At 54.4% G+C, this 26223-nt stretch overlaps 1 protein-coding gene across 8 annotated transcripts in view; it reads right to left on the bottom strand.

The window, feature by feature from the left end:
• The window catches only part of ZMIZ1 (zinc finger MIZ-type containing 1), a 236780-nt gene that overhangs the window by 32803 nt on the left and 177754 nt on the right, over nucleotides 1-26223 (bottom strand). For all 8 annotated transcript variants that reach the window (XM_046654623.1, XM_046654622.1, XM_046654626.1 and 5 more), the window contains one exon: nucleotides 2885-3029. In XM_046654623.1, the coding sequence (XP_046510579.1) occupies nucleotides 2885-3029 (145 nt within the window). The remainder of the gene's footprint in view (nucleotides 1-2884; nucleotides 3030-26223) is intronic.

The following is a 26223-nucleotide window of genomic DNA, read 5'->3' on the forward strand; positions in this document are numbered from 1 at the left end:
CAGAAACATGAGAGTCACAGGGCCCTCAGAGAAAGCCTGGAGCTTCACACTTCCGGGCTCCCTCACCTCTTCCTGTCTGCTTGTCCTCAGAGCCTTCAGACAAGGACGCTTGAGTCTTGAACAGTCGTGCACCTCTGAGCACCAAATCCTGAACATCCCAGGGTCCCCAGGCTCATCCTGGCTAAAAGTTTCCTTAATGAAAAGGCAAGTCATTCAATGACATTATGGTGGATGACAATTGGAATAGTTTCCAATCTGTGAAAGTAGTTGACTTTCTCTTCCCCTTTCTTTCCTTCTTGTTTGGGAAATTACATGAGGCCCTTAAAAGGTGATGGACCCCATTCGAGTTTCCCTGGAAATGAGGGATTTCCCCATTGGGGAAATTCATGAAGTTACAAGTAGAGACTGGCCAACCTGGAATCACTGGTCACAGTGTGCCCTTGGAACATGCCTGGGCCTGAGGGAGTGGCTTGGTCCTTGTTCAACTGATGACACTTCTTTCTGATCTCAACTGACCCACTATAAAATGGGAAATAGGATGAAGTGTGCATCAAAATTGGGTCAACAACCAGATACCACCTCACTGATCCTGAATGGTCAGCAGCAGGGTGAAACACAGAGCACTGAGTGTGACTCAGTGCTGCGCCCTGTCCCTTACTGGCTATGTGTTCTTGGGCAAGTCACTGTCCTGCTCTGGGCCCACTTTCCTTTCCAGTTCTGCCATTCATGGTGGGACGTATTGTCCAGAATGCTCGCCACTTCACTGTGCTCCATGAGGAGGGCGCATTCCACAGAACCACCCGGTCATCCATCAATACTTAATGAGTCTCCAGAGAAAAAGCTCTCCCTTCTCTGACAGCTGCCTGTTTTGCATTCTCTACCCTTCTACTGCTGTGTGACAGGGAGTTGAATCAATGGTGGTGGCAGAGGTGGCAGGGCACTGGGTACCAGCCAATGGTTCTTCAGCCCATAGCACTTCTTGGGAAAGCCAGTTTGAACTCATAGAATGCACTTGCCCAGCTCCCAGCTCAAGTCCTTCAAGGACAAGGCTGTCCTCTGGGCAGCCTCCTGACAGTCAGCTAGCCACCTTCTTCCTTCTGAACCTGAGGGCAAGCCACCTGTCATCCAACCCTATCATTGCCTCCATCTGCCAGCTCCCAGTCTTGCCTCACTGAGTTTTATTTCCCCAACTAGGGTGATTCAGCTCCTGGAGCACAGCCACCCTTCATGTGTTAACCCCAGGACCCAACAGTCTCACGCCTTTAACTCAACTCAGCAAAGACCTGGCAAAGGGCTGGCCATGGTCCAGATCTGTGGCACTCTGTGGCCCCAGTGGTCATGGCCAAGCAGGTCTGAGGCAGATCTCTAGTGGAGGCTGCAGGGGCCCTGGCCACCATCAGCAACAGCTTTACTGAAACGACTTGGAGGAGACGAGGCTGCGAAGGACACAAGACTTGGGATGATAAGAGGCAGGATGATTCTGGCAGGACGGAGAGTTAATGAGCTAAAACGTAACAAGAGTCAATAAAAAGTAGGTAGGTTAGGTTGCATCCAGCTGCAGCCTGTGCTCAGTGGCCAGGCAGCAGTTCAGATGGAGATGACCTGCAGCTTTTAGCTGAGCCAGGGGCAAGGGGTGGGAGGTAGACAGAGCTGGGTTTTGCCTCTCTAGAGCAGTGGTTCTTAACCACAGGTGAAAACCCCACCCCCTTAAATGTGCAAGGGTACTTTTGCAACACCTGGGGGGCATGGGAAGAATTGAGTGGGCGGGGACCAAGGCATAAATGCCCTGCAAAGTCCTGCACCGTGAGAAACTAACCTGCCCGAATGCCAACGTCCCTCTGAGAAACACCCATGGGGGCCTCTTCTAAGAGTCAGAGCTGTCCTTGGCCTGACCGAGGGTGTGCCGAGGCAGTGACCCTGGGTGGCGATGCTGGGCTTGCTGTCCTGAAAAGTGCTTCCGATCGAGGCAGGGAGCCCCACATCAGGGCCATCCTGCTCAGGCAGGGGACTGGGCTCCAGGAGCTCTGAGGTCCCTTCTGGCTGCAACACCCTCTAATTCAATTTACAAAGTGTGGCCAACACCTGACTTCCTGGCAGTGCCTTGATGGTGCTCTGGCTGCGGGTGCCTCAGTCAGGCTGAGTAGTGAGAGCCGAGCTCTGACTGCACATGCCCCTGCTGGCCATCAGCAGGTACCAACACAGGGAGACCACACAGGAGGATAGGCCCTGCTGTTCCGGGGTCAGCACGTACAGCGCTCAGAGAGAGTGTCCCCAGCTAAGCAAGGGACCTGTGAGATAATTAACCGAGGGAACTGCCAGTCCTGACCATGTGCTCCTTCTGAGGCTGGTGCAGGGTGGACTGGCCAATCCCTTGGTGCCTGGCAGCCTCTGGCAAACCTGTTCCCACTGTGACCCTGGGTTTCTGGCGGCCCAGCCTCACCTGGCTACAGCCTGGTTAGTCTGGGCTGGCTCTGTCCCTGTCTTGGGGTGGGACCACTGGCCCTGTGACCTTTCTGAGCCCATTCCAGCCCCGATTCCTCTGGGTTTGCCCCAGAGCCTACACAGGAAAGAGAGAAGGCCCTGGGTTCAGGAATGCTAACTTTCTGCCCAAAGTCTAGAACCTAAAGAGACGGCCTCCAGCGAAGTACAGAGCAGTCAGGCTGGGTAAGCCCAGCACTTTCAAGCTCTGTTTTGATGCGGGAAACAGTACTCTCCCAAGGATTTAAACAACTGTATTTTAGAAAAGGTCATCCCCACAGCTGGTCAGAGGCCCCCACCCCAGTTCTTCTATCTCAGGGGCCTTTCCAAGGAGATCTAGGGGCCCTGGGGCAGACTGCCCAGTGCTCACCCAAGCAGCCCCGCCCAGTGGCACACACCCGCTCACCTGTGCGACAGAGTAGGTTTCATGGAGCTCATGGAGTTGAGGGGGGGCTGCATGGGGAGTTTCCCGGGGGGATCGCTCTGGCGGCTCTTCTGATGTCGGAGAAGCAGCAGGCGGCCGAGCTCCTCGCACCAGGAGGACAGCAGTGCTGCAACGAAGGACAGGATGGTCAGTGGGCACCTTGGCCACCACGCCCTGCCATGCCGACTCCCCCTCACCCTCAGAGACTGGGTGTTATCAACACTGGCTTTGCTCTCACCTTTGTGTGACACCAGGAGAGTCACTAAGCCTGCTCAGGAGGCCTCAGTGTTCTCACCTGTAAAGTGGGACTAACACTACCAAAGGAGGACTGAAAAGCAAGAGTAGATCAGAGGGGGGCAGATTTTAATGGCAAAGAGGAGAGTCAAAACAATGGAGCCGACAGCAGAGATGGTGCCAAGGGGAGACGGGAGAGGGAAAGACGGGCCCAGATACAGACCTTATGTGGGGGGAGGTTTGGAACTGCTGGCCACCCCCAGACTTCTCAGTGAAGCTCACCCCCTCGGTCTCTGGACAATCAGTTCAAAATGGCTTCTCCCATGGGTGGAGCCACAAATCACAAGGTTTAAAATCCAGAGGCTTCCCGAGCCTGCTGACACCCCAGGAGTGCCTGCAGGGTTCTCCCTGAAGCTCCTCCCCGCAAAGTGCCCTCTCACTGAGAGCTGAGCCTGTACGCACACGACTTCTGGTCAGATCTGCGATCGGCCCCTGCACCGCTGGGCACAAACATTTGGCAGGACAAAGGATTTCCAGGCCAGAGAGTGGCCCAGGGTAGAGGGGTTAAGCTGGAGTCTCCTAGGGGCACCAAAGGCACAGGAGAACTTCCACATCCAGGCTTAGAGAGAGAAGCCTTAAAAGCAAAGAGAAAAGCAGCTGGAATTAATTAATCTGGTGCAGGAGGTGGTGTGGTATGGGGAGAGCATGATTTTCTTTCATCCTTCACTGTCCCAACGTGGCCACCAGAGGCCAAAACTACCCTCAGGTTCAGTGTGTCTGGCCAGTCCTTCCAAAGTGCATGACAGAGCTGAGATTTGGGGAGGGAGTCGGGAAGCGTGGTCTGTCACCACCTTGCTGTGTGACCTTGAGGAGCTCAGAGACCCTCTCTGGGCCTCAGTTTACTTGCTGGAGAAGAGGAGTAGACTCTTGCCCTGTCTTCCTCCCAGGGCCTTGATGGGGGAACTGCTGAGACTGTACGGAAGCAAAAGGGGGTGACCACGCCCAGCCAATGCCCCACTCCTGCCATGAGCGCTTCGGCCAGACTGATCTGATAGTGCTGGAAGTACTCAACTGGGTCGAGTTGAACCAGGGGCCTTTTGAACCAGGACTGCTCAGGCACTGGGCCGGAGGCAGAGCCCATCTCCTCCTTTCCAGGGTCTTCCATCTGGATGCTGTACAACACGCTTCTGCATACTTTTCACGAATCTGCCCAACATGATCCAGGACAGCAGCTATTATCCCCATCCTGGAAGTGAGCAGACAGGCTCAGGCAAGCAAAGTCACTTGCTCACAGTAACCACCGTCAGAGAGGGGCAGAGACATAGATGGTGCCCTTGCCCCAGGCACTGGTGGTGGGGCGTGAGGTTGGACCAGAAGGTAGGGGAGGAGATGAAACCCTCCAGAAGGCAAAACTCCCAGTGGCCATGGTCTCCAGCCCCTCCATTCAATGAGGACCCCTCAGGCCTCGCCTGAATCACACCCTTCACCATGTTCTCCCAGCACTGCGGGAAGACACCTAGACACGTGATGTCCAGGAGCAGCTGCACAGGGCTGCCACTTCACATTGCCCAGATCCCAGATGGGGTCCCCCATCAGCCTGAGGCCCTGAGAGGCAGGGCTGGGACCCTCTGAGACCCTGCCAAGCTCTGCCCGTGCTCATAGTCCAGGCAAGTTCTATCAGGAGAGTACAGTGGGTGGGCAGGGGTCGGGAGGCAGCTTTTAGGACTAGCAGGAGAACCCCATCCATCTAGTCTTGCTGTGAGCTGGCTGAGAAGGAGGTGCCCACGTTCCAGGGGCCGAAGGCAAAGGAAGGGCAGTGGTTCTTGAGGGGAATGGGGCGGGGCGGGGGGGAAGGGGTCCTTCCAGGGCTGCTCTGGGTATGTTGCTTGGCTTGTGCGGTGCTCAAAGGCAAGCAGGGCTGAAATCCAGCCTGTGCGCCCTCCCAAGAGGGCACCTGGCCCTCCCTCCAAGAAGAGGTGTCAATGGGCAAGCTGTGTCTTTAAAGATGTACCCTGCCCCTTTGCGTGGGGCTTACCTTGCCAGCACCTGCACAGGGAGGGGATACCAGAGAGGGGAGACCCCACCCTGAGCATGAGTCTGCTCAGAAACTGTGGCAAAAATGCCCCTAAAGTGGTAGCCCAGCACACATCTGCTGCAGCTGGATGGGGCGGCAGCCTATTCAGAGGGGCTAGAACAAACAGAAATGAATTTCCAGATTTCTCCCTTCTTCTCCCAGGCCCCTAGTTACTGGCTCTTGTGCAGGGGGCACTGGGCATCAGAAACTCATTTGCACTCCAAGCACGAGGGCTGCCGGATTGCAGTGATGGAGGGATTGCTTGGCTGCCAGCACAAAGGACAGCCACAGATGGTGCCACCCACTGCCCACCCTGCCCATGGCTGCCTCTCTCAGCCTTTGCTCCTCCCCAGGGGCCACCACAACATGCAGGTGGGGATAGGGGGCACCAGGGGGCAGTCAGAGCTTTTCTCCAATCTCAAGGGCCCCTGCTTGGTCAAGGACAGCCCTTGTCTTCCTATTACTAGTGGAGTGGTGTTTTGTAAAGGGAATAAAGAGGTGGGTGGCATAGTAGAGCATGGCTGTGGAGGGCCTGGGATGCGGCAAACAAATGTGACGTATGTATTAGGCGGCCACAACACAACACAGATGCCAGGACAGCCACGTTCCTACAACCAAGAAGGGAAGGATGGGAGTGAGGGAGGCACCACCCTCAGACCCCAGCCTGAGCATCCGGCTAGCACAGAGGCCACGCTGGCAGACACATGGCAGGCAGAGGCACGGAGGGTGGACACAGTGCATGCTTTCATGATGGTGCAAACCAACACAACCTGTCCGGAGGCAAATGCCGGCTAATGACAACATGTGGGATTTGCAGCCAAAAAGGAGCCTGGGTACTGTCAGAGACCCAGGAGGACAGACAGACACACAGAGGCAGGTAGCAGATTACACGAGGAAAGAAAGATAGCCCAGCAGGTGGGTCCCTGGATCTGGGCTGTCTGCACAGCTGAGCTGAGTGTGCCTGCTCCAATGAGGTGGGTCCTGCCTGCATACCACTTTGGTCCTGCATTTATTTTCTCTGTGCACTTGTTGGGGCATCAGGCATGAAGAGTCGAGGGATGGGAAGGCTTGATGTGCTTTGCACAGAGCACACCCAGCAGCAAGGAGGGGGGGCAATTTCAGGAAGAGACACCAGCCATCCTAACCTGCTGCAGGTGGGGTCAGGAGTGCCTCTCCTATGTCTGGACAGCCATCATAGTCAGCCTCCTACCTCGTCCTATGAGTGCTACTCACCAGTGGTAACAGGGGTGGTCCCCAGGGCCCCCTTTTTGTACAGAGGACACCAGACTGAAATAGCAGCTATGATCTCATGTCCCTTTCCCCCTTTACAAAGCGCAGCTTGCTTGGCCTCATGACAACCTTGGGCAGCACGTGACAGCCTCCCCTCTTCGACAGAGGACCTTCAATTGGTGCATCATGGCAGAGCCTGGCCTCCTGCTGCCCAAGCCCCATGTACGTACAGCCCACCTGCACAGCTGTCAACTAATGCCATCCAGCTTTCGGCAGTGAGAGGTTCCAATGCTTGTCGGAGAGGGGCATGGAAAGGAACTTTGGCTGCACTTTGCATTCTTTTTGGATCCCTTCTAATTTGGGGTGTTGGTGCAGGGAGGGCCTTCTGCCTGTCAGAAACGAGAAAGCAGGGGGGCTGTTGGGAGCAGAGGCTCAGTGCACAGCCAGGGAGGCAAGGGCAGTGCAGGCTGGATGGGACCACCTCCTCCTGAGGCTGACAGCAGGACTACAGCAGTACCAACTGCCCCCTCTGCTGCAATGAGTCCTGGCTTCCGTAGGGGAGGAGGAATAGGGGCACAGCTAGGAGCAAACTCATCTCTTTGGGGCTGCACCTCTCAGGTGGTGCCCTCACCCGAGGCAGGGTCTCTGTGACAAGCAGGTGCTGAGCTGGGTGGGGAACCCAGGAATCTGGGCTCTTGGGCTGGCAGGGAGCCAGGCTCTTCACTAACTCTATCTTTTTTCTTTTCTTTTTTGAGGAAGACTGGCCCTAGGCTAATAGCTGCCACCAATCCTCCTCTTTTTGCTGAGGAAGACTGGCCCTGAGCTAACATCCGTGACCATTTTCCTCTATTTTATATGGGACGCCTGCCACAGCATGCCACAGCATGACACAGTGCGTAGGTCTGCACCTGGGATCTGAATCAGTGAACCCCGGGCCGCCAAAGCAGAACGTGTGAACTTAACCACTGTGCCATTGGGCTGCCCCCTCACTAACCCCATCTTGTTGTCCTCAGCCCTCATCTAGGGGCTGTGCCGGTGGTGGGAGGTCGCCTTTGACCCCAATTACCAACTCTGAGCCTTGGCCCAGACTTCCAAGCACTTCCCAGACTTCTCAGCATGAAACACGTAAGCATGCATAGCCCAAAATGTGTAAAACGAGCTCACCAGGCCTTCCTGCACCCCTTCAAACTGGCATCCTTGTTGCCAGGCTCCCCCTACTCCAATCCATTCTCATCTTAGGTACCAAGGTCTTTGATTATCCACCCAGTATTCACTCAGCAAATAGCTGCCAAGCCCCTGCCATGTGCTGGAGTTCCTGCGGTGCAGTGGACTGGGTCAGCACACCTGCTGCAACTCTTCATGACTCCCACAGGAAGTCCAAACCTCTCAGGACAACATGCAGAGCCAGGTAAGACTGGGAGGCAGCCCCGCCTCTCACTCTCCTGACCCTAGGAGGCAGCTGATGCCCTGGGGTTCATGGTGAGGGACCTCAACATTCTGGGTTCCACCACTTACAGCTAGCTATGTGACCTTGGGCAAATTAAACAAGCTCTCTGGGCTTTAGTTTCTTGACCTATCAAATGGGCATAATACTAAGCTCACTCCTTAGAATCATTGTGACGTTTAAATGACACTAACAATTACGAAGTGCTTAAAACAGTATCTAGTGCATAGTAAGCATGGAGTCCCTGAAAGCATTGTGTGTGGTCTCTGGAGAGCAGGTGGGACGTCTGCAAATGCGCTCTATTCTCCATAAGCGGTAAAGTGCCTCAAGAGTGAGAGAAGCCTTCCCAGGCCCCTCCTGAAGATGTCAAGGCAGCCCTGATGGGCACCAGTGCCTACACCACCCCAAGAGAGAGGAAGGGAGAGGAGGGAGGATGGCAGGCAGGCCGTGGGGAGCAGAGGCTAGGTGCACTGGCTCTGAAGTCCAGATGGGGCTTCAATCATGTCCTGCCACTCTCCAGCTGTGGATTTCACCCAGGCTGTCTCACCACTTAGAGCTCCCACCTGTGAAATGGGCTTAACAGGAGCTGCTTGCCTCACAGGATGGATGTGAACTATAAACTGGCGTTGTCAATCAGCTGCAGGAGTATCCAAGCAAAAGCCAGAAAAGGAGGGGAGGGAGGGTGGGCAGAGGACCAAGAGACCCTGTAACTCACACCAGCCCCAGAAAAGCAGCCCCTCAATCCTGTTCCCACCGCCACATCCCATGGCACAGGGAGGGCTGGTGAGCACCAACTCCAGAACCAGCCTGCAAGACCTGATCCTGACTTGGTATCTAACATCCATGTGACACCCGAGCAAGTCACCTAACCTTCCTGTACCTCAGTTTCCTCACTCTAAAATGGGGTGGTGGTAATTCTACTCCCTATCTCATTAGGGCAGTTGCAAGGATGAGCTGAGTCACCATGATGAAGCACAGGAACAGTGCCAAGCACACACGCACGTTTGCAATGACAGCATTACTGACCTTGGTTGGTAGATGAGTGACCAATGGGTGGTTATGGGGCCTTGGCATCTCTGTCCACTTCTGATCACAGGGAAAAGGATAGGTGTGCAGCTCTGGAAGCTCACAGGGCATGGGTGGGCACAGGGTATCTACAAGCCCCGGGCCCCCAAGACCAGGCCTGTCTGCCCACTTGCCACAGGAAGCAAAAATCAATTCCCCTTCAGAGGCAGCTCTGCCTCCACTTTAGTCCATGGAAAGGTGCTTTTGGCCCCAGAAGGGAGGTATTCTGGCTTCCCTAGGGTCCCCCGAAGGACTCTCCAGCAGTGTGGACAGAATGTACTTCCCAAGCCCAATGGCAGGCATCTTGAATGGGGGGCTCCTTGTGATCCAGAACAGCTCAAGACCCAGGCTGGGCATCTCACTTGGCACTGTCTGGGGCCCTGGCATTCAGCAGCCAAGTTCCAAATGGCCACGTCCACAGGGGAAGCAGCAGCCCTGAGGGATCAGTGGAAGGGACAGGGGACTCGAGCCAGGGAGAAGAAACGACAGGTTGACCTCTTGAGCTCCCATTGCCTGCACTTGTCTTTGTAGCTCATCCAGGAACTCACGAAGGGCACTGGGGTTGCCATTCCAGACTTGCCATGGACTTAAACCACTAGGGTCATTTGCCAGCAGCAAGTCTGACAGTTGATGCCGTGTCACGGTGTGATCGACAGTGTGTTTTTCCTTCCTAGCAATACATGAAATAGCGGTGTGTGTGACAATGGGGGGCATCTTCTATTAATGGGATCCAGCAGACGTGTCTAAGGGGCCCTGCTCTGAAGGATGCTATAGCTACGGCAGCAGGAACTCCTCTGGAAGAGAAATGGACATGAACGCCATGTCTGAGAATCAGGAGGGGCGCAGGACACAGGCCTGAGGGAGGGCGCCGAGGGAGAGCCAAGTTCCCGAGAGTTGTTCCCCAGAATCTTCCTGGCTCCACCCCCTGCAGCCAGCCGCCACCACCACAGTGTCCTCGAGGGGAAAGAAAAAAGAAACCAGGTGTAAGAGTGAGGGCAGGTCTGGAGTGGAGTCCTGGGGCATCTTAGTCCTGGCTTGTCCCAGATGTGCCCTCCCTGAGGACAGTGACAGGTCTTGCATTTGCCTCTGTAGCTGCAGCTCCTGGCAGAGGGGACAGGTTGACCAGACTAGCATGGGGCCACTGGTCTCAGCTGTGGTAGGTACCAGAGAGAAAGTGGAAGGAAGAGGCTGCACACCCAATTTGGGAATTGCCTGGGTTCCAGGCAGGGAGGGTGGAGCTGCATTCCCCAGATCAGCCGGGTCACCAGCAGACAATGAGCTGGTGGGAAGTGGAGGGGAGGCAGAGGCTGGGGTCTGAGAGTCAAGCATCAAAAGGGCAGACAGGCTCCCCCGGGCACATGTGAAAGGCTGTCCCTCACTAGGGTGGACTCGGGCTTAAAAAGGAGCCAGAAACCAGAGGCAGCCATGTGGCCAGAGGAAAAAAGGCTTCTGTTCCCTAAGGAGGTGAGCAGGGGGATGTTCAGTGAGAGGCCTGGGATGCTCATCCCCAGTAAAGTCTGGGAAGTGGTTAGGGATGAGAGCAATAGTGGGGTGCATGGGGAGGATGAAAGGCCTTCTGGGGAGGAGGGTACAGAGACCTGGACTGGATGTAAGGGCCAAGCAAGAGAATTATCAAATGTGCTGCAGACTGGAGAAACTACACACAAAATGAAACAAAGGCGTATTCAGTATCAGAGAGCATCTTAGCAGCTAAAAGGCTGCTGTAGAACAGAGGAACTCTGTGTGTGTGTGTGTGTGTGTGTGTGTGTGTGTGTGGGGTGGGGGGGAGGAGGAGCTTCTGAGACCCAGGGGTGCCCAGGAGGAGGCCCTCCAGGCAGCAGCCAAGGCTCCAACCATACCCTGAGGGAGGGGGTGAGGAAGAGTCAGGCAGAATGAGGCAGAAAGAGCTCCCGAGAGCATGCAAGCGGGGTTCACTGTTCTGTTAAAAACATTAACGATACATTTTCAAATGCTTCCATACCATCAGCTCACAAGACCCTCTGAAGTGGCAGCAGAAGCCTGGTGGCCCCATTTCCTGATGGGAAGCCTGGCACAGGCATCTGGAGGGCCTTGCCTGGTGAGTCAGGGCAAAGAACCAGGCTCTGCACCGGGCTCCTCCCCTCCGCCTTCCTCCCCACACGTCCAAGTCCCTGTTCCCATACCCACTGGAATTGCCAGGGAGCAAATCAAGCAGATACCCCTGCCCTGCCCCACCCACATGTCATTGTGGCCTGATTATCTTTGCAGTCTGTCCCCTTTGCTTCTTGCCTGTTCCAATCACCTTCTGCAGCCTTGTCTGTTCTTGCTGAATTATGACAAGTGCCTCCTATCATTCTTCTCAGTCTCCAAACTGCCTCCTGCCAATCCACTCTGCAAGGCGGCTAGGAGGAATTTTTCCACACATGTATTCTGATCACCAGTTTCCAATCTGTGTCCCCAGAGGCTGCACCGGGCCTGGGAGACAGTAGATGCTCAATGGATGCAGAAAAGAGTGAGAGAGCCAGGCTACCAAGGGGAAAGATGTGGTGTTTGGTAAGGAGGGCGTGAATGCCGAGAGCCCCAGTGGGATTCACGGGGTTCACTTCTCCAACCCCGGTCCCCAGCATGGTGTTTGGCATTGGCCATGCAGCCAACACACAACTAATGGGTTGAAATGAATCACAGCTAGATAACCCAATATTCGACAAGGTGGGAAAGATGGACAGACACTGAGTACGCTGTCTGAGACCCAGATGATCAGCGAAGTGCCTGTGACCTGGCACCCTGTGGCTTTTAAACCTGCTGGCATCTCCCGATTCCTTGGGACCTGGACTGACCTCAGGAGCATCAACCCTGCATGGAATCCTATCATGGGTGCATCTAGAGATTGGTGCTGTCATCAAGCAAAACCTACAACTGAGTCAAATGACACTGATTTAGCGACATGCACGGCCACTGGTGGGCCACACTGAAATAGGGAATGAAAGGTAAGAGTTTACAGAAACAACATCAGCTCGTAAACTTTGGAGGCGCTGCAGCCCTGGTTTTTTCTCTGCTTGTGGATTGACATCAGTGTTCATCTTAACACTGTCTGTCCCACAGGGGAAGACGGAGGGCCTTCCTAGACTACCTCACCTAGGGCTCCCTGAGCCTCCTCCTCCTGTCTCCCACACCCAGGCCACAACCTCCTACCCTCTGACCTTCCTTTTTCATCCCCCAAACAAGGGGTCCTGGCACCATTGCCCAGAGGGTCAGAGATGGTGGAGACTCCTGCCTACACGTGGGAACCCATGCAGAGAAGGAGTGGGGAGGGGCTGGGAGGGGAGGGGAGGGGAAGGGGGAGGAGGACATGGGGGTTTGAGATGACACGGACCTGGGCTATTCTGTCTCATCTGTAAAGTGGGGAGACAGCAGAGGCACCTCTGCACACAGGCCTGCCATGAGAAGTCCCCATATGAAGGAAGGGCCTGAGCTTTACGTGACATGTGAGAAATGGCACATGTTGTGCCAGAGTCTCAACTGGAAACCCAGAAGCTGTGAAATGCTGACTACCTCCTGCCTCCAGATGGCAGAGTGGCCAAGAGCACAGACACTGGAGCCAGGTCACCTGGGTTCAGATCCCAGGTCAGACATTTAGCAGCTGTGTGACCTTGGGAAGTTATTTAACATCTGCTTGCTCTGGTTTTCCCTTTTGTAAAATAGGAATAATAAATCTTACCCTACCTCCTAAAGTCATGAGGATTAAACAATCTAATACACATAAAATGCTGGTACAAGGCTGTCATATAGGAAGGATTATATGAAAATAAACTATTACTGTTTCTGTTGTTGTTTTTGAGCACATGTCCCTTTAAGATTAAGAGGTTTCTCTTTCCCCATCTATGTGCTGTTCCTCTAATAAAATACCCTTCCTTTCACCCATCTCCAAGATCATAAAAATGTTTATATGCCTCAGGCCCAGCCTTGTACCTCCTCCTTCACACTGGGTGCTCCCTAGCACCCAGCTGTGCCCACACCCAGTGTCTTCCCTGCCAGACACTCTGTACTGAGCAGACCCGAGGCCTCCATGGAACTGAGCCCTGACTGAGCTCACTTCTGACTCAGCTCTCGGGTCATGCAGTGCCAGCGGCCAGTCAAGGCAGACTCCTTTCTCAGTGGCGCCTGGGCGTGGGGGCTGGGGCAGACTTTACAGCCGTCCTGCTCTGGCCCATGACCCCTGAAAATAGAGCTACCCACAGAATTGTTACTGTGCCCTCCCCTGTAGGCCCGCCATTGCTGGGTGTCCCCAGAAATGGAAAATGGGCCCGCTCCCTGCCAGTTCTCTTGGGTCATCTCCTCCCCGGAGGAAAGAGCACAGGATGCTCATGACCACGGAAGGGTGGGAGCCAGGGGCAGTCAGAGGCTGCTCAGCCTCCAGAGACCAGCGTCAGCCCTAATGTGGCCACTGACCCAGCAGGGCAGCCTGGAGCCACGTGTGTGTGTCTTTAAAATGGGATGACCATTAAGGCCCTGCTCACCTACTCCTTAGGAGGACCTAAGGAGATCATGAGGGCACACAGACAGCCCTTCGTTTTTCCCGACTGCCTGCAACCTCTCCCTCATCTGGGTCTCACAAATCCCCAGGCGAGAGGCTGGATGTGGATGTCCATGTTTTACGAAACAGAAATCGAGGCCCAAGAGGGGATGATTCAACCACAGTCACCCCACAGGGCAGGGGCCCTGCTGCTGATGCAGGATGGTTTCCCTTTTATCCTCCGAAGTCTGTCATGCCACATATCTGAGAGCAGGCACATCCCCAGGAGATGGCTCAGCACATCCCGCCCACCTCCCATTCCTGTGATTCATCGCTATCCCAGCTTCTTGTCCCCAGTCTGCTACCAACTTCCTGTGTGACCTCAGACAACTTCCTCCTCTCTCTGGGCCATATGTCAAAGAGGGGGTGGGCGCTGTGTTCTCTGAAGTCTGTGGCCCCATGAATCAGCCCTGGTCTCACAGCAGGGTCACGCTTCTCAGGGCTGAGGCCAGCCTTGACTTCTTCTCACTCTGTAGGTGCTATGGGATGAGCTGGCCATCCTCACACCTGGCCTGGACATGCCCCTCCCCAGGTATGGGCTATAGATAGAAAGGGCTCCAGAGATCTCACCCTGCCCAGGTGCCTAGAGCTGACAGCGGGGAGTGGATCTGCTGAGGTCCTACAGCTGGTGTGTTTAGGACCCAGGAGTGAGGGGGCCCCGGGGCAGGTGGGAGGGGAGAACTCTGTAGCCTCAGCTGCTGGGGCCACTGTTAGGCAGTCCCCCTAATTACAGGAGACATCATTCCTGGGGGTTGTAGAGTGGATTCTGGTGGCCCTGACAGCTGACCCCTGGAACAGAGATGTTTTCCTTGGGGGAAAATCTTCCTCTCCTACAAAACAGCTGTATCATTGCATTACCACCAGCAGCAACAGTACGGTGCCCTGAGTTTCAACTGCTGGTTTTTCTAGAGCATTCCCACACTCTGCTCTGTTATCTCCCAGACTGTGAGTAGGAAAGTTAAAACAGGGATGAATTGTCCGCTAGCCCTCCAGCTGTGAGTGACCCTGTCCCTCTCCATCTCTGTCCACCCCTCTCGTCCACGCACACGCTTGGGCCCCATGTGAAGGGAGGACTGACCAGGTTGATGGTTTGGTCAGCCCAGGATGTGAATGAGGCTCATGGCCTGCCCTGCCGGGCCCTACCTGCTTCCTCATGCTTGAAGGTCGTGCAGTCCAGCCTGGCCTGAGAGGGACTCCTCAAGAGCCCTCCCTCCGGAAGGCTCCACACACGCTCCCACTCCCCTCCCCAAGCGCTACCTGGTTGGCAGGAGCTGGGAGTCTCAAGGTGTGTGACCTCATCTGGGAACTGAATTCTGGGGGACCTTGGAGACAGCAGGGTTGATTCCCAAACCGGTCTGGCCACGCCTCACTCTGCAGAGGCCTCAGGGCAGGATGCTCGGACCCAAGAGGAGATGCCAGACGGGTTGAGCCTGTCTGTAGGCTTTAGGAAAATCCCAGCCTGAAAATTCCCTGCCCACCTCACACCACCATCTGGGCCTTCCTGGATAACTCAGCTTCAAGTGAAAAGACACTCATAACAAGCTTGGGAGGCTTTTCGTCAGAAAGAGAATGCCCTGTTCTAGGCGGTGCCCCTGAGTCCTGCCAGCCAAAGTGTTGAGGTCCAGACACCAGCCGGCAGGGAGCCGCAACTATGTACTCCACCCCCTCGAAGGACTGGTTCATACACCCCTTGCCCCCTGGACCCACACAAGCCACCTGGCTGTGGGGGAGTCACAGCCCCCATGTTAGAGATGAGGGGAGCACAGAAAAGCAAGGTAAGTGGCTCAGGGCACCCTTGAACTTATGGCAGGCCAGCAGCAAAGCAGGACCTTCTCATCTTACCCAGGGTATTTGCTGGCAGCAGGGCAAAGGTGGGGATCTTGACCACCTCAGCTGAAAATTATACAGCATTAATAGCAAAGCAAGTGTGCTAGCCAGGCAAGAGGGGCCTGAGCCACCCCCACAACAGACTGAGGCCAAGAGGCCTCTTGTGCACCTGTCCTCATATTCCAGAAGGACACAGGACAGATCTCTTTGGCTACCCAGGGATTGACCAGAACATCCATAGCGGGGTATGCCTAGAGCCAAGAGTCTCCCCACCTCCATCTAGCTTCAAGGCAGCACCCAAACAGGATGAGGGCAAGGATACAGGGCAGCAAGGATGCTCCCCACACGCCCCACCCCACCCACTCCCTCCTTCCCTGCTTCCCCTGGCTAGGTGACCTGGTTAACCTCCAAGACGACACTCCCGTTGAGTCTGCAAGACAAGAACGGAGCCACCCTCGCCCTGCCTCCACAGGAGCCGTGTCCCCAGGACCCACACAGCCTGCACGCCCGTCATTCCAGCAGATGCTACCTGAGAGCCTGCTTTCTATTCCTCATGAAGTTTCTCCTGGGAGCTAAACACCACTGCCCATTGCTTCTTCTCAGGAAGCCCGAGGGTTAAGGAGGGGTTATAGGAATCAGTTTCTTCCCTGGGTAATTTACTTTTCTGAGGCTTCCCTGCTAGGTAGTCAGTTTAGCTGTGTCGTCTACTCCCAGCATAAGAAGGAGAGGTCAGTGTGAGGCCAGGCCCTTTCCAGGGTCAACCAGACTCCCGAGAACACCACAGCCATCCACCTTCATGGACCCCAAGGGAGCTGTGAGTCTGAGCACTGAGAGGCTTTGCTGTGCATTCCCTCCATTCGCTCTGGCCCCCATGTCCAATCCCAGGCCCTTGGCTCTTCCTGTGAGCCAGGAGCCAGCGACAAATCAGGGGTGCCTCAAATGGCAATTTCCTTAGACCCAGCCTGGGCTCATGAAGCCAGGGTAGACCATCCCAGGGTCCTGGTCCTGAGACTAAAGCTTGGGAGGTGCCAATCCCAGGACACCTTAGTTTCTATAAAGGAACTACCTGGAAAGACTCTCAGCCCTAAAGAGTGACTGAGGAGGTGTGTGCTACAGTGACAGGGGCAGGAGAGAGATCTGGGCCGGGCAGCACTTTGCCAGCTGATCCACACCCTCGACTACCAAGTTGGGTTCAGGCCACTCGCTGCTCTTTGAGAAAGAAGAGATTCAGGAAAAACCTGCTGACCGGACCCCCCACCCCACCCCACCCACTCCCTCCTTCCCTGCTTCCCCTGGCTAGGTGACCTGGTTAACCTCCAAGAATCTCAGCTTCCTGGTTCAAGAAACGCAGAGGGCGATTCCTTTCTTCCCACCCCAGGCTTGTGAGGGCAAGGCCTGAGCCACAGGGCAGGTGGCTTAGTGGCAGAGGCAGGGCTCCTGCTCGAGCTGCAGTCCCTCTGGAAATCAGGCAGGTGTTTTAGCTCAGGGGCACATGACCTGGCCTCTTGAGCGACATTCAGTGGAGACTGAGATGCTCCTTCCTGATCCTGCACAGTGGGAGATGACAACCTTCCAGTGCGTTCTCTATCCAAAATCGTGTCACCGGGTTTTCTCTCTTATCCATTGATTCAGCAAGAGCAGTCGCTCACCTGCACATTTCACATTTCTATGTCTTGGCTTCCTAATTGGTCACTCCCCTCCTTGTCTGAGAAACCCTGAGTGTGGATGTTTGCTGAAGCTCTGGAAACCACCCATGCCCGGCAGTTACGACCTCTCCAGATGCCCAGCAGGGTTTGGTAGTGGATGACCGGGCTGCTTGAAACACCAGAGTGGCCTCCATTTGTCCTACGGGGCTCTCCTTCTAAACTGCAGGGGTCCCTGATGCATTTTGGAGACTATTTGTCACTCTTTTAGCACACTATCCACTAGTTTTAGTTATGTATAGGTAGACAGCATTTGAAGAGAACCTGACATAGAGACTGAATTTACAGAACACTTGCGGTGGGGGGGACAGGAAACAAGAGGGGACGTTTCTCTTTGCAGAAGCTGCTTTATGTGATGAAATGATTCCCTGTGAGGTTTCTTTAAATATCCAGCTGCCTTGCTGCAATGAAAATAAGAATCGTTTATGAGAATTCCATTTACATCTAGTGTTTCCTAGCTGCACTTGTTACTCAGAGTGTAACACACCTGGGTGACGTCTGGGTGAATCTGAGTCCTGGATGGTGAGGTCCCAGGGCAGGACTGAACCACCTGGGTCTCCAGGGCAGAGGTTCCCAGTTTTGCCAGTGCATCAGAATCATCTGGAAAGCTTGTAAAAATACAGAGCGCTGGGCCTCACCACCAGTGGGTTGTTGGCTTCAAGTGGGTCCAGTGTGGAGCCTGAGAATGTGCATTTCTAACAAGTTCCCAGGTGATGCTGATCCTGACGGTCTGGGGACCCCTTTTTGAGAACCACTGCCCTAGACTGAGGGGTGAGCTCAGGTGCCATTTGCTGCATGAATGGAGGGGGAGGGAACCATTCCTCCCTTTCCCCTGTGGGTTCAGAATATGCACAAGCTCTCATGCCAAGAGAACCCTGTGCTTGGCTGATGGTCTCCAACACTGCTGCTGACTTACCCTTTCTTTGTTTTCAAGGCCCTGGAGGTTTGACCCCGGATTCTCTTCCCGGCCTTGGTACAGGAGAAAGAGCACTGGGCAGGGAGTCAGGAATGAGTGAGCCTGGGTTTTATCTACTAGCTATGAACTGTGTGGTCTTGGGCAAGACCCTGGCAGGTTTCTTCACCTGCACGTAAAGGTATCTCACTAGCTGCTCTAAAGGAGTAACGAGGCAAGCTTGACAGTGGCTACTGCAGACGGAGAACCTGATTCAGGCCAGGCAGTTTTCTCAGCACTCTGTACGCCCTGTCTCATTCAAGCCTACACTCTGTGAGATAACTACTACCATCTCCCCATAACACAGTTTTCGGCTCCACCGCTTGCTCGTGTGCTAGTGTGCCCTGTGCCCTCCCTGCCTTGGGGCCTGCCGCACCAAGTGGCTGAAGGGCTGAGTTAGGTCCTGCATAGCTCAGCATGGCTGTGGCTCTCAGGAAGCAGCCCCAGAACAGTTGTGCAGGCAGGCGGGGGAAGACAGCAGCCTGGGCCATCTGCAGTTCAGGCCTGGCTCCCTGTGTCTCTTTCAGAGCAGCTAGGGGAGGGAGCCATCATTTGTTTAGGTCTCTGCAGTGTTTAATCACCACTGGCTCTCCCTCCCACCTCCCCCTTCCAGTGCCTGCTCTCTCCCTGCAGGAAACAGCTCTCTGCCTTCTGCCTCTGATGGAGGCCATAAAAAATTAACAGCACCCAGAGAAGGAAACACTGGGCAGAGACGGCTGTTGGAGCCAAATGACCAGCTGGCCCCAGCCAAGCAGACCCCAGTTGGGCAAGCTGGATCCTGAGGTGGCTCTGAAGGCCTGCACTCTCCCAACTGACCACCCAGCAGGGCCAAAGCATCTAGGATGGCTGTCAGTCTGGGAGTCCAGAGCAAATCCAACTGCCTCTGTGGGAGCCGGAATGCAGAGCCAGGGCCTGCCTGGGACCTCCAGCCCTAGGAGAATCTGAGGACAGGGATATACTCTATGCCTCTGCCATGAAGAGAGCTGGCCCATGCAGGGACATGCCCTCGGGAAGGTCAACTGCAGGCCAGGCAGAAACTTGACACATCCCTTTTCTTTGTTCACATTCCTGACAAGCCTGTGATGCCAGGATCACAACCCCCATTTTCCAGGATGAAACTGGTGCTCAGAGAGGTTAAGGAACCTACCCAAGGAGAATCAGCCAAAACAACTGGCAGAGTGGGATCTATTTATTTTTAACTAATGAAATTACTTTTTATTTACATAAGTAATACACAAATCCATTCTCTTTAGAAAGCTAACACTTCAGATAGAGACCAGAAGAGGGTTTAGGGCTCACATTCGCTGGCCTCCAAACCCATAGTTTTTCTATTCCATCTGATGGTTCCACCTCTGTTGCATTTCACCACCCTCCCTTCTTAACTTTTAAATGTTATTTTAAAGAAGTAATGTGTGCACATGATTAAAAATGTACAGAAGTAGAAAAAAAGGTATGTACTGAAGAACAGTCTTCCCCAACTCACTCTTCTTGCCCAGTTCCTGTCACCAGGGGAATCACACGAATGGCTCTGGGTTTTCCTTCCAGAGTTCTTATGTTATTTGCATATATCACAGCCTTTGCAATGTCTGCCCAGAAGGTTCTGGCCCTGGAAATCCACGTGGTTCACCCCCTCCTCCGCTCAGCCAGGGCTTCCCTGACCTTTCCAGTTTATAGACTGCAACTCCTCCTCTGCCAGCTGACTCCTCTACATCCCTCCTCCGCTGAACCGCTTTCCAGAGCACTTACTACCTTCTACTTTTTATCTTATTTACCATCTGACACCCCACCCCCTGCACTGGAGCAAAAGGTCTTCCAGAGCAGGGGTTTCTGTGTGCTGCGGTCATGGCCACATCCTCAGAGCCTAGAACAATGCCTGACATACAGACATACAGTGACAACCAACACCACAGAAGCACTGGGCACAGGCAGTGTATACGGGGATCCCACCCTGATGCAGAGGGTAGCAAGGTGTACATGCTGTTCTCAAGTTCCATTCCCTCCCCCCACCCGAGGAAGATTAGCCCTGAGCTAACATCTGCCAATCCTCCTCTCTTTTCTGAGGCTGACTGGAACTGAGCTAACACCCAAACCCATCTTCCTCTACTTTATATGTGGGACGCCTACCACAACATGGCTTGCTAAGTGGTGCCATGTCCACACCTGGGATCCAAACCGGCGAACCCTGGGCTGCTGAAACAGAATGTGCACACTTAACCGCTGCGCAACCAGGGCGGCCCCTCAAGTTCCTTTTTAAGAACACATGCTTCAGCTCAAAACGACTGTCACTCCTGGAGGACAGGACTGTGCCTCTTCTACCTCTTGTCTCTCCAAGGACCCTGCCTGGTCTGGGGCACATGGCAGATGCTCAGAGCTCAGAATGACCAGACTGGAAACTTGACCCCTACCTCACACCACAGACAAAAAAAAAAGAGCAAAACAATACACCGCCTGGAAGATGACACAGGAGAATATCTCCATGACCCTGGGATTGGAGAATATTCTCAAATAGGACACAACAAGCACTAACCATAAGGGAAAGTTGATAAATTTTCCAACATTTAAGTGAAAACCTTCTGGCATACCAAAACACACCATTAAGAGAATGAAAAGGCTAGCCCAGGGTGGCGGGAGAGTCTGAAAGAGAAGGACACAGTGCATGGTGATGAGGCCCAGGTTCAAGGGCTCTGGGGAGTCGGGCTCCCCAAGGCTGTCTGCAGCGACAAAGGAAGGCTTCTCAGAAGAGGCAGCAGGTGGCTTCATCTCACTTCTCTCCCAACTCTGGCCTCTTCCTCCTCCTTCCTGAAAAACCAGAGACTTAAGACAGACAGAAGAGTCCTAGCCCCTCTTCCCTGCCCCACACAGAGATAATCAAGGAAGAAAAAACAAATTAGAGAGCCCAGGAGCCTGGCAGGGCCTTGGGAAGTTTGGCTTGACAGGGCAACAGCATTTAACAAAGCTCACATCATCCATCACTGGGGCCCAGTTATTTAGATACTGGGCATTTGATTAGACTAATATGGGCGGCTGGGGTGAGGCATGGCTGGCGCTTCCTACCCTTGCCTACAAATTAGACCGCCACACACACAATCCGATTACCTCGACTGCCACATTTATCTTGGGAGAGGCGCCATCCATCACCCCTCAGCAGCTGGCTCTGTGCCTCCTCCAGCAGGAGGGGAGTTAAGTGTACCTCTAAGTTTTAGCAGGCAGTGCTCATTCAGTCATTCATTCCATCACCCACTCAGCAAACACTGCCCCAAGTACCCCCCTGGGGCAGGCCTTGGGTCGGGCACTGGGGTACAGAGCAAATACAGCCCTTGCCCTTGAGGAGCCCATGGACAGTACGTGAAAGGGGAGGCATCCAAGCTGGCAATAAAGGAGAGCTGTAAGCTGATGGGCCCAGGTTTGCATCCAGCTCCCTCTCCTCCAGGAGAGGAGTGTGCCAAGCCACTGATCTAGTCCGCAATGTCCCTGCTGCGAAATGGGATGCTAACACAGTGCAGCCCATCCAACAGAACTTCTGCAATGATGGAAATGTTCTATATATGCACCGTCCAAAATGGGAGCCATGGGCCACGTGTAGCTACTGAGCACTTGAAATGTGGCTACTGTGACCGAGGAGCTGAGTTTTAAGTTTTATTTAACCTCACTTCGTTACATTTAAGTGTACACGGCCACAGGGGGCTCTGGCTCTAGTGCAGAACACGGCAGATTCAGCGGTTGCTGCCTTTTCAGGGTGGTGGTGAAGGGTGAACCAGGTAGCCCCAGAAGGTCTGGAGCAAAGTTTTGCATGTGACACGTGCTCAACAAAGGCTAGGCCCTTTCCTTCTCGAAGGGCCAGCTGGGTTCCGAGGCCAAGGATAGCAGCAGCGTTACCTGAAGACCCTGAACTGATAACACAGTCCCCTTTGCCGCCCAGTAGTCCAGCAGGGCTTCCGTTTTAAAGAGAAAGCTGCGAGGCGCAGAAGTGAAGATGGCACAGCCACAAAGTGGCAGAGACAGAACTCGAGTCCAGGGCTCTGTGGCTTTCAACCTCCCTCTTCCCACTGGACACCTGGCTACCCAGGAGACGCACGGCAGGAGCGAAGCCTGGGGGTGGGCGTTTGAAGGCAGGGCTATGGATCAGCCGGCCTCTCCCCTCAAGGCCAGTGCTGAGGAGGTGGATGCCAGGCACAGGGGCACCCTGAGTTGCCCCTGAGCCAGGCCCTGCCCAGCTTGCCCCAGCCCCTCAGGCTAAGCCCATGGGGGCACAGAGGCCTCTCTCAGCATAAGGCAGAGTTGGGGCAGCTGACTGAATTTTGTGTTCTAAATATAGCTACTCTAGATGGGGCCCTGTCCGGAGGCTTTTGCAGAGTGACCACGGCAACCAGACAGGGAGCCTTGGTGACACAAGGACTGGTGAGAGAGCTCAGGGATGTCAGGCTTCCTCCAGCTTCACAGGACGTCACTTAAGCACAGGCTCAGAAGGCTGGCAGACACAGCTTCAAACCAGCTTCTGGTGCCAGGAACCCGAGGGCTCGGAGTGAGGCGAGTCCCCTCAGTGAGGACCCGATGTCCCATCACAGGGCTGCAGCGGGGATGAGAGGCACTAACGAACCTACAAGCAGAACTCAGCACCCTGCAAGTGCTCGCTTGCTGGGACTTGTTCAAATCACTGGCATTGTCTGAGGTCTCAGGACAGGTCAGAGACCAAGTGAGACCCCCAGCCTGTGTCCTGTGAGTCTGGGAAGGCTGGAGAGACGGCATCTAGGAATAAGCACTCCTCACTGATCAGCTGTGTGACCTGGTGCAAGCCACGTCACCCCTCTATCAAAAGCAAGGATAAAATTACAAGCATGTGCAAATCCTTCTGTGAGGATCAGATGGAACATGCAAAAGCACTTAAAACCTGGATTTGGACAAATCTGATAGAATCTAAGTATGCAAGTGGGCAGGTTTTCCCAGTACCTTCAGAGCAGCCTGACCCCAGAGGGAAATCATCTCCCAAGAGAACACAAGTCCCCCAAAGAACAAGCCAGAGCTTAGGAGTCCAGTCTTCAGACACTCAAGAGACGACCTGCTGGTAAAGGACTTCTCAAAAAAACAAGCCTAGAAAGAGGCAGGCCCGGGTCAATGGAGGCCTGCTTTGTGAGCCCCTCTTGGAACTTGCTGCAGGGGTGGCTGGCAGGCTTCCCGGGGTGGGCTTACCTGGCTCACTGGGCCAGGCACTGTGGCTTCTAGCTGGCCAACGCAGCTGGGAAGAATGCCGGGGACACACTGCAACTGTAGGAGGGAGCAGGCTGCCCTGGATGGAAAGCAGGAGGTTGCTGGGGGGAGATTACCACCAGGCTGGGAGATGGGGAGGGAAGGCTACAGTAGGAGCCAGACCAGGAGAAGAGCCTAGGGGGATGAAGTGATCCAGAAGAGTCAGAGACAAGATGGGAGGGGGGAGAGGGGTATACCAGGTGAGCTGAGGAGGCCTCCCTGGAACACTCCCTCCCCCCAGATTCACCCCTCTCTGCTGTCCCAGTCAAAGGTATACTTAGCCACTCACATATCAGTGTAAATGAATTTATAACAAACTGTGCAAGATGGACAAGGAGCAGTAATTGAAGGAAAATGAATGGCAGGCAGCTCTCCCTGACAAGCCACTCCTCAAGGGCAAGTAAGACACCCTAAGAGCTCCCCAATGGGGACCCTCTGCTGCTAGGACCACCAGCATTCCCCCTACCCCTCCCCCAAATGCCAAAACTCTTTTGTTGCCACTTAAGCCAATTTGGGGGTAATTCTGCAGGCAATTGTCTTCCGATTTACAATGTGGCTCAGTGATTGCATCCAAGCTGACGGTTTAGGCTGTAATTGTATGGTAATCACTTCTGTTTATGATCGATGTGGAAATCACTATTGTTTTCAAGTAGGCTTGTTAAATCAAAAAAGTGCAGGGGTGGGGAGGGAGGGTTTATTTCTCTAAGTTGGAGCCCTGGGAAAATGAAATTAAGCAGAGCAACCCAATGTGAGGGGAGGTGGCTCTGATGGCAAAGGCACCCTCATCAACTCAGAACTGAGCGACAGAGACAGGCAGGGACACAGAGATGCAGAGACAGAGACATGGAAGGGGCAGGCGGAGAGGCACACAGACACAACAGGGTAGAGCCACAGTGGGGCAGACAGAGATGCCTGGGGAACGGCCACGTACAGGACGGAGGCAGTCAGATCCGTGGATACATAGAGATGCCCACACAGACCCCACTGCTCATACATGCAGAGATGCTGAGCGAGATACTAGGGGAATCCCCCTTACACACCCCGACATTTCACCAGACCTGCTCTCATTTATTCCTAGAAAGGTGGGGACAACCCAAGTGCAAGGTGGCAGGCTGGGCACTACCTGCCCCTCAGAGCTGGAGCCCCCTACCTGCCCCATTGCCGCCTACCTGCTGCCTGGAAACAGGGTGGCAGATGGCATCTGGGGGGTTCAGGTGGCAGGAGTAGGGCAGTGTTGTGAGCTGACCTGCAGTTGAGGGGAACAGGGGGTGCTGCCCATCTGGTGGGCAGAAACCCGAACCTCTCAGAGGCTGCAGGGAACAGGTCTGGGCTGAATGAGGGGCAATGCCTCCCAGGGCAGCAACGGACGCTCCATGGCACCATAGGACTGAGCCAGACCAGGCTGGAGGCCAAGGCCCTGCAGGGGGCGAGCTGGCACAAGCTGTTGTGTTCAGCAGCAGACAAAACTCTGGGTTGCAGGATGAGCCTGGCTATAAGGCTTATGTTTTTTTCAACTACATGCCCTTCTTCCCCAGCAAAAGTGCATGGAGACCATTGGGCAACGTACTGAAAATCACGACTATGGCGAAAAACAATAGGTGTTTGGCTTCCAAAGCCTCCATCCTGATGCCCTTCATCTCTGCCAGCTCTCCTGGCACTTCTTTCCTCTCTCTACCTGTCTAAACCACCCTCCATATTTCATGGGTCGGCTTCACCTCTCCAGGGAAGTCTTTTCCCACCCAACTGGTCCCTCCTCTCCATGGTACCAAATGTCACGCTGACTTTGATGCAGGACTTTGGTGGCCCACAGTCCTGGCTGTAATGAGCTCAGTGACTGTGGCAGGCTGCTTCAGCTTTTTGAGCCTCAGTTTCTTCAACAGTGAAGGCGGATGGGCAGGCTGTGCTCTATCATGGGTGGCCTCCCAGTGCCTGGAGCAAGAACAGCATATAGTAGCTTTCCCACCAGATTCAGCGTGGGCTTAAAGGCCACCCTGACTTGATGATGTGGCTTCCTTCAAACCCAGAGCACCCCGACTCAGCTGTCATGCCCTGCATATTGTCCTCAGGGCCAAGGCTCTGGGATGGTGGGCAGTAAGCTCAGCTCTCCTTGAATGGGGGAGAGGACAAGCCTCCATCTCCTGGGTTCAGGCCTCGAACTTGCCCTGCCCTGGCCCTCAAATAGGGCACCCCCAGCCGGCTGGGCTCTAAACTGAGATGCCTGGGCTGCCTAATTAGGGGCTTAGCAGGGCTTGTCAGGCAGCCGCTGGAAAACCTTAGAAGTGGAACAGTCACTCCTACTGGCTTCCAGTATTCGGCTTAAGAAAACAGACTACTTCTCCCCTGGGGACATTGCTTCTGAAGTATACAGAAACAAGTGATAGTTGTTCAACCAGTAAAAACAAAGTTGGCTAAAATGAGAATTTAAGCTACTATCAAGTTGTTTAAATGGATAGGGGACATCCCAAGCACGAGGAGGCTACGTGTGCCTGTGTTTGTTTATGTGGCTGTGTGCCTGTGTGTGCAGGCCCGTGCATCTACACAGGGCATGCTGGGTGCTCAGCAGGTGGATATCTTTTGGGGTTCCAGTCTCATCCTTCCTCTGCTCAGGGGCCCCTAACCAAGCCCCAGACCCAAGTGAGGATCCTGTGGTCTGGACCCCACACCCACTCAGGTGCTGTCAGGGAGGAGGAGAGGAAGGGTTTCCTGGGAGGCACTGAAGGCAGAAGGCCAGAGCGTCAGCCTCAACTCCACCCGGAGGCCCCTACCCCCTGCCCTCAGTTCCGCTAGCTGCCCAACGCTGGTAATGACAGTAACTCCCCTCCCAGGGGAGAGAAGGTCCCATATAGGTGGAAGTACCTTTCTGGACTCTAAAGAGCTCTACAAAAATCAGATATTTTCACACCCTGCTCCAACTTGTAACCTCAGGTTTGGAAGTGGCCAGTGACCCTGACCTTTGTTTACTTTGCACCCCGAAGTCAGGTCCCTAGGTGGCGCAT

Source organism: Equus quagga, chromosome 2 (assembly GCF_021613505.1).
Source record: "Equus quagga isolate Etosha38 chromosome 2, UCLA_HA_Equagga_1.0, whole genome shotgun sequence".
Lineage (NCBI taxonomy): Eukaryota > Metazoa > Chordata > Mammalia > Perissodactyla > Equidae > Equus > Equus quagga.